The 8,757-nt window shown below is 37.4% G+C and overlaps 1 protein-coding gene across 1 annotated transcript; it reads left to right on the top strand.

Annotated features, from left to right (window-relative positions):
* Nucleotides 1-2,912: 2,912 nt before the first annotated feature.
* LOC103608937 (lipoma HMGIC fusion partner-like 3 protein) lies at nt 2,913-5,668 on the top strand (the record flags this gene model as incomplete). Its single annotated transcript, XM_008593325.1, has 2 exons — nt 2,913-2,925; nt 5,432-5,668. Coding segments are annotated over exons 1-2 (250 nt in total), but the record flags the coding sequence as incomplete, so codon positions are not given.
* Between the last annotated feature and the right edge of the window lie 3,089 nt (nt 5,669-8,757).

Below are 8,757 nucleotides of genomic sequence, written 5' to 3'. Positions count from 1 at the left end.
GTCTCTTGAAGGCAGCATATTGTCGGGTCCATCTTTATAATCCAGTCAGTCACTCTATGTCTTTTGAGTGGGGAATTTAATTGTTTTACAGTTAGAGTTATTATAGAAAGGTGTAGATTTACTCCTAGCATTTTATTGATTTTTGTTTAGATGTCTTAAGTATCTTTTCTTCCTTTCTTTCTGATTTCTGTTTGTCTTCTGTGTTTGTTGGTTTCTTGGGGAGATAGATAAATTGTTTTTTCTCTTTATTGTTAGCATTTTTGTTTTACTGGTGGGTTTTGTTCTTTCTTGAGTATTCATGGCAGTGATGGTTGTTTTTCAGGTACCAAATCCAGTACGTCCTTGAGAATTTCTTGTAGGGCTTGTCATGTGGTAGTGAACTCCTGCAGTTTTTGTTTGTCTGAGAAATATACTATTTGTCCTTCATTTCGGAAGGATAGCCTTGATGGGTAAAGTACTCTTGGCTGGCAATTTTTGTCCTTTAGTATTTTGAATATATCATCCCATTCTTTTCTGGCTTTTAGGGTTTGTGATGAAAAGTCTGATGTTAGTCTTATTGGGGCTCCTTTATAGGTTACCTGATGCTTCTCTCTTCCAGCTTTTAAGATTCTCTCTTTGTCTTTGAGATTTGCCAGTTTGACTATAACATGTCTTGGAGAGGACCTTTTTGGGTTGAATATGTTTGGGGATCTTTGGATCTCCTGAATCTGAAGATCTGTGACTTTCCCTGTACCTGGGAAGTTTTCTGCTACTATTTCATTGAATATGTTTTCAATGCTATTTCCTTTTTCCTCCCCTTCTGGACTACCCACGATTCAGATATTTTAGCATTTAAGGTTGTCTGTTATCTCTCTTAGATTTTCTTCAATTTTTTAACTTCTTTTTTCCTTTTTTTTTGGTCCATCCACATTAATTCAAACAGCCCATCTTCAAGGTCAGAAATTCTCTCTTCTGCTTGTTCTAGCCTGCTGGTTAGACTTTCTCTTGTGTTTTTTATTTCATTGAATGAATCATTCAGCTCCACAAGCCCTGCTACATTTCTTTTTCAGGGCATTGATTTCTTTGTACATTTCTTCTTTCAGGTTCTGTATAGTTTTTTCTCATTTCATTGTGTTGTATAACTGAGTTTTCTTGTATCTCATTTAGTTTCCTTAGAATTGTTGCTTGAAATTCCTTGTCAGTCATTTCAAGGACTTCCTGTTCTATAGGATCTAGAGGCTGAGAGTTATTATTTTCCTTTGATGGTGATGTACTTTCTTGATTTTTCATATTTCTGGTATCTTTCCTTTGGTGTTTAGTCATTGTGGCAGCGGGTATCATGCTCCACTTGTTCCACCCTTATGCCTGGCCTGGATCCTGAAGGGACTGTCAATTCTGGGCAGTGGGGACTGGCCTGGGCTGGGGGAGTCTCACAGCACCAGCCTGTTCCAGCATGGCTGGCCCAGTGTGTGGCTCAGTGTCTGGCAGCCCTTGGGCCTCTCCAGGTGGCAGGGACTGGCCTGGGCTGGGGGGTCCCATGGAGGGAGGCACCTGCCTGTTCTGGTGCAGCTGTCTCAGGGCGTGTGGGCCTGGCAGCTCTCGGGCCTCTCTGGGTGGCAGGGACTGGCCTTGGCTGGTGATCCTGTGAGGCCTGTCTGTTCCAGCGTTGCTGACTCAGGGCATGTGGGCCTGGTGACTCTCAGGCCTCTCTGGGTTGTGGGGACTGGCCTGGGCTGGAGGTACCGCAGCAACTCCATCTAAAGTTTTGAAAGCCTTTAAATGCAATTGCTGTTTTTTTTAATCCTACTATACAACCATTTAGATTTTCAAAACAGATAAATTAGAAAAGGATCAAATCTTCCTCAAAGGTGGACAAGAAGTAGACGGAGAACCCATACATGTTATAGTGCCCTGTAGCCTGAAGGAGAACTGTGGTATCCTTGCTGGGTGGGCCTAAACATTTTTCTCAAGGAGGCCAAAACCCTGACATTGTTAGGTGGGTTTTAAGATTTCTCTAAACAGCCAACTCCCTTAGATTGTTGGAAATAAGAATTGCATTTTTAAAATTCTGTTTTTGTAACTTTTAGCAAACTATCCATTGCATAAAGTGCCATTGTATATTATTTCGTCTATCTTTACATATTCTTCACTTAAAATTCGATTTAGGAAGTCATATACTGTGAAAATAGAGAAGAATGGGTTGACATTCATATTCTCCTGTGGTTTTAGTTTCAGAGTATTAATTCTGCCTCTGCCCTTTTTATCCCAATTTGTAACTCAAAGCTTCCAGAAATGGAAACTTTTAAGACAGCCAGTCTACCCTCAAGACAGAAAGACTTTGAGAAAAGATGTCTTCGTTGTTGTCAGCATTCCATTAACTCTGTTCTATGGAAGTTGTCCCCCAGTATCCAATAACATACTACCTGAGCTAGTGTCACTTGGTTATTTCTATTAAGTTTAACTAAAACTGTAATAAGTTATTTTTCAAGTGATTCCTATTTGTAAAAGGAAAAATTTTGATTATCCTTTTCTCTTTATAAGAAAGTAATTTTCTTACAGGTAAAAATAATTTTATATGTAAAAAAGCATTTAGAATATTTTTTAAATATTCCAAGTAATCCTTAGAGGTATTTTTCTGAAGTATAGGTTAGTTTCAAAGATCTTCTGTGTCCTGCCAAATAAAATGAATTTTGCTCATGGAAACCACACGTTTTTAAAATACATAAATTGTTACCACTTTAGAAAGAATGTTGGGTACTGAGTACTAGGAGATGCAGAGGGAATGGGAATTTGAAAATATTTTCAAATCACCAACTTTAGTTTTTTTAAAAATTGTCCTCCCAAGTACTTATTATCTGTTGTTTAGTTATAACAAAATTGTCTCTGTTAAAACTCACCCAAATATGAATCCATTTTCAACTAGATTTGTGACCATGGATAACTGCGGTATTGATGTCCATGACTATATTTTAGAGTATATTGTCTAGATATTACAATTTATTTATTTGTTCATTTATTTTCCCATTCAAATGTATTTTAGTATCTATGTTCAAAGCACTGTTTTATTTATTTTTTATTGGTTATGAACATTCATGAAGTGTAGAGCAAATTGTCACCACTCATGCCTAAGATATGACGGCCAGACCCATACTGGCAGCTTGCTCATTACCACAAATTGTGACTATACCCCCTGTTTTAGAAGCTATGAGTATGATAACTGGCCAAAGACTCTTTCCTCAAAAAGCTTATAGTCTGTTAATTGAGATAATGCTTGTAAATAAATGACTATAATAATATGAAAAGCAACAGAGACCCTAAGCTAGGTATAGTCAACTAGCTATGAGAGTTCAGAGAAGGGCAATATTCTGGGTCGAGAAGAATTTGGGATAGTTTGCCTTGTAGAGAAGGTTGCATTTGGCTTGCATGTTGGAAGATGTTTAAGAGTGGAACATTTAGGTACAGTCATGGCAAATACTCCAGGCAGAAGAGAGATACAAAAATTTGGAGTCACATGTAGTTCAGCCCAAGTGAAGTGGAGAGTATGACGGGGAGGGAGACTGGAAAGTCAGTAGAGGCTGGATAATGGAGCTTTTGAATATCTGACTAAGATGCCTGGTTGTTTTTATACTCAGTAGTCAACAGGCAGCCAGCAAAAAGTTCTGAGCTTGACGTTCTGAGCAGTAATGTGCGTAATCTGTATTACAGGGAGAGCAAATTGAACACAGAAGAAAGTTGGTGTTCCCTCTGGGAGATAATGAATGCTTCAAGTAGGGAAGTGTCAGTAATACCCATCTTTGCAGAGATTCTGCACAAGTAGATAAAGGAAGCATAGGGATGTGGGGCAAAGAAAGGAGAGGAAGCAGGTGTGACCCAAAGTTTTTAACTGTGATTCTATAAAATAACACAAGCCACTAAAGCAGGGTTCTCCCAGGCAGTCTTTCTACTTGTCAGTCCTCTTGGTTTCTGTCTGCACAGACATATCCTGAAGAACCATGTACTTAGTTAAAAAGACGAAAGCAGGTGTCCACTTCTGTCTTGTTCAGTAAGTTGCAGTGAGGCAAGAGTTATAAGTCAGCCCCTCTGCGGGCCGGCCTGGTGGCACACTGCTACAGTGCGCCGCTTGGGAGCGTGGCGGCGCTCCCGCCGAGGGTTCGGATCCCACATACAGACCAGCGGCTCACTGGCTGAGCGAGGTGCGGATGCAACACCGAGGGTTGTGATCCCGTTGCCGGTCCCGGTCCGGTACGGGCGCGACACTGAGGGTTGTGATCCGTTGCCTGTCACGAAAAAAGACAAAAAGGAAAAAAAAAAAAAAAGTCAGCCCCTCTTGCAGGCTTCAGGAATTGTTTGGCTGTGATAATCACAAAACTCTAACTTGGCTGTGGCATCATAGGCTTCCTAAGTTACAACTTGCCACTTCCTACTTGTTACAACTTACAGCTATTTTATTTGCATGCTTACTCATTTTTTGCCTGACAAAATATAAGCTCCAAAATAACATAAGTCATGTCTCTTTTTTTATCACTGTATTCCTAGCACCAAGAACAGTGTCTGACACTTCATAGGAGATACTCAATAAGCAGTTGTTGAATGAGTGAATGAACCCACCTGTTCAGAAATCTCTATATAGCCTAAAACTGTGATGATTTACTTCTAGATAATTCAATTAAATATAAAAAGTTGCAAGAGTTGCTACTTATCTTCTTTAATTTTCAGAGTAACATATTCCTGTAAAAAGTGTTCATATGATTTCCACAGTGATATTTGGGAAATAGAATATAAGTATTCTCCTGAATTTCTTAATTTTCATTGAAACTCTGTGGTGCCGCACTGTGTGTGGTGTTTTTCAGCCTTTAAAAAGATGAAATAGAACAGAGAGTAAGATATGAAATAGTCTGCATTGCACGTGCTTAGTATAATTTCAAAAAACTTTACTCTGTGTATGTTGGGAGGGTTGCAATGTAAAATTATTTTGTGCAATGATTCAAAGTCAATATACACTCTGGTATTTCCCATATTATCCTAATCCCTTATCTGGCTGCTGTCATAGCTCTTCAAAGCCAGCCTTGAATTGTCATTTTGCAGTGTTATGATTCCTTGTGGCCTATTTGCAATAGAAGCCTTCCCACAAATGCACACAAAAATTCAATTTCTTAATGTTTTCTTTTAGATCAACCAAACTAAACCTCTCTCAGGATGCTTGAGCTCACTGTAAAGTGCATTTCCAGAGTTCTTTTCACTACAGAATGCTAGGCTGCTTTTAATTTAACCAGGAAAACACACTCACACCTACACACACACATACATACTCAGAGTAGAACCGTGGTGAGATTTGCTGTTCTTTAAATCAAGAAAAATTTGAAACAAGATTTGACAAACAATAGAAATAATTGCTAAAATAAAATTTAACTTCCTTTTTTCTTTTGTTTCTCTCTCTCTCTTTCTCTCCAAGCTGCCTGCCTTGTGCTTGGCTGTATGATTTTCCCTGATGGCTGGGATTCAGATGAAGTGAAACGGATGTGTGGAGAAAAGACAGACAAGTACACTCTCGGGGCTTGTTCAGTCCGCTGGGCATACATCCTGGCTATTATTGGAATTTTGGATGCCCTGATCCTTTCATTTCTAGCATTCGTGCTTGGTAACCGACAAGACAGCTTGATGGCAGAAGAACTGAAGGCAGAAAACAAAGGTAAGGTTGCTTTAGGGAACTCTTACCTGGATGCTTCAAGCACAAAACATGGTACTGTCCATTTTTCCAGTCAAGCACGAGGACTTCCCCTGTGGTTCTAATTTGCAGCATCTTTCAATACTGTAGTTCACAGACTTCCCCCGATGCAACTCAAGAAGTTTATATAATTGTGTTTCCTTATCTTTCTGAGGTTCTCTGAGTCCATAATTATTATTTAAATGCATTTTTCCAGTTTCTTCTTCCCACCTTCTCTGATTTCTGGTTTACCATTAGGAAGCTAAGATGCAACTTTTTCTTTTTTTTTTTTTTTTTTTTTGACCTATGTAGTTGAATAGAAAGTGCTTCCTCATCATATATTCAGCTATTTTCCAGATTGAAATAAATGCCTGGGGAATCTCTAACATCATCTATAAACATCTTTATTAAAGTACTTGCAATCATTTTATTTGAATTCAGACTCATCATCTCAGACAGAGGTGGTAATAATGTCCCCAAATAGTTATAGTTAGAGATCTCAGTAGTTACCTAATTAGCTGAATTTTAAATGTGTTATCTGGGTAATCAAAATCCTCAGATTTCTTTTCAAAAGAACTTTTTTTTTTTTTTTTTTTTTTTTTTTGACCTATGTAGTTGAATAGAAAGTGCTTCCTCATCATATATTCAGCTATTTTCCAGATTGAAATAAATGCCTGGGGAATCTCTAACATCATCTATAAACATCTTTATTAAAGTACTTGCAATCATTTTATTTGAATTCAGACTCATCATCTCAGACAGAGGTGGTAATAATGTCCCCAAATAGTTATAGTTAGAGATCTCAGTAGTTACCTAATTAGCTGAATTTTAAATGTGTTATCTGGGTAATCAAAATCCTCAGATTTCTTTTCAAAAGGAAATTGCCTTCTAAAACACAAAGAAACTAGGATAGAAAATAGGACACTGACTAGCGAATGATACACAAATACATTTCAGTGGGTGAATAACAGATAGCAAGTTATTATTCAAGATGAATCTTTCAGTTTTTTTTCCAGATTTCTAAACCAATTTCTTGGGATAGAATTTCGAGGTCTCTGTTTTGTTATAGACTTAGCTTTGTTTAACTGTTTTATCTTTATGTTATATTTAACTTTAATACTTTGGGCTTACATCAGTACCTTCAGCTGAGTGGCTCCTTCTTCTAGCTTTTATTCCTACTTGGGCACTAAATTTATCCTTGAATTATGAAATTTAGTTTATTATTTCAAGTAGTTGCTCATTTCACAAACCCTTCACTGCTTCAACAGGCCTCAATTATAAGCATATATCTGTCTCTACACATTGCATGTAATGAAAGCGTAGTAAGCTTTATAGTTAGATCATCTCTGTTTATACTTATAAATCATAAACTATAAAGAAGTCAAATGGAGCAGGCCAGGAGAGCAGCAGTCATCCACAAACCTTTTAGATCCCTGATTTATAGACAGGACACATATTAGTTACTTAGTTATAGCAAAAATATTCTAAACACAAAAATGCCCTTTCATGGGGGAGTAGGGCTAAAACTTCCTGAAAACAAAACTGCCTCCTTCTCAGAGTTACCCTTTCTAGATATAAAAGATGGTATGAAGATAATTACACTTGTATTTATGTTAGATATTTTGTGCTTTTTCATACACTCATTAATTTGGTGTCCTTGTCTGTTGTCTTTGTGGCTTGTTGGATGTATGCAAGTCTCTGTCCAGCTAACTTCACTTCAAATGCAATGATAAGGAGAGCTCAATATTAGAACAAAGTACCTTTCCCAAAAGAATGAATTAAAGAAAAGACCGCTTTGTTCTGCAAATACTTGATTTCTACCACCACCTAATAATGGAGCAAAATGCTATTTATTTTCTGTAAAGCTCAAAATTATATTGAGAACCTTTACTTCCCAGACATCCTTTGACCACAAATGAGAAGAAAATTCAGAAAAAGAAAAAAAATAGCAAAAGCAGGAAGATTTTTACTTAGCAATTGAGAATTCTAACTTATACTCACATATACAAGTGGCAACAAGTCTCCTGAATTCATCCTTCAGAAAGGAACAGCCAAGATTATAGTTTTCAAAATGGGTCTTTTCTTCCAGTTGATTCAGTTAAATATTGATGTCTGATCTCTTCCATCTAGATCTTCACTAATGAAAGCATCATTGTCTGCTCAGCGATATACTAGGAACACCTTGGTAAAGGTTTTGATAGGAAAAAGGGTTAAAAGAGACCAATACAGAGTTTACAGATTATCTTTGTATGACTTTTCTGTGTTTATCATCTTCTCCACTTGCATGTATCACCACAGTTTCTTTCATCTTGTTCTAAAGGACTAAAATCTATTCTGTATGAAGATTTCTAAGCCTTGTATAAAATTTAATCAAACCTCCATGTTTCTGAAAAATGATACTAGATTTACAATTGTATACAAAGTAGCCTTTGTTGTTTGGTATTATTTAAACATTTGTTCAATGTTGAAACTTCCAAAGACAGATTGTTTAAGGAAAGACCAATCAGTGATTTTGTATGTTTTGTGTGTGAACATAGTTCACTAAACAGTAGCTTAATGGCTTTCAAGTATGTGCAATAACCAAAACTAAATGTCATCATTTTTATCTTCTGTAGGTCCTAAGGGAAGAGAGATCGAGCTTAATAAAAATATAAGAATAATTCGTAATTATAAAATTGATTGTATATATGGGCCGGCCCGGTGGCGCACTGGATAAGTGCGCCACTTAGGAAGCGCGGCGGCGCTCCCGCCCGAGGGTTCGGATCCCACATACAGACTGGTTCCCGCTCACTGGCTGAGCGAGGCGCGGGAGCAACACCGAGGGTTGCAATCCCGTTGCCGGTCCCCGGTCCGGTACGGGGGCAACACTGAGGGTTGCGATCCGTTGCCGGACACGGAAAAAGACAAAAAGACAAAAAAAAAAAAAAAAAAAAAAAAAATTGATTGTATATAAATGTGGGGGGGCATTAGAATAACTTTTTACTTTTTAAAAAATTTTTAAAAAATAAAAAATTTTTCTAATGCCCCCCCCCATTTTTATAAAAAAAATTTTTTTTTTTTTTTTTTTTTTTTTT

This window comes from Galeopterus variegatus, unplaced genomic scaffold (assembly GCF_000696425.1).
Source record: "Galeopterus variegatus unplaced genomic scaffold, G_variegatus-3.0.2 Scaffold8998, whole genome shotgun sequence".
NCBI lineage: Eukaryota > Metazoa > Chordata > Mammalia > Dermoptera > Cynocephalidae > Galeopterus > Galeopterus variegatus.
Note: the sequence above shows the minus strand (reverse complement) of the source record. Positions and strands in the feature narration are given on the sequence as shown.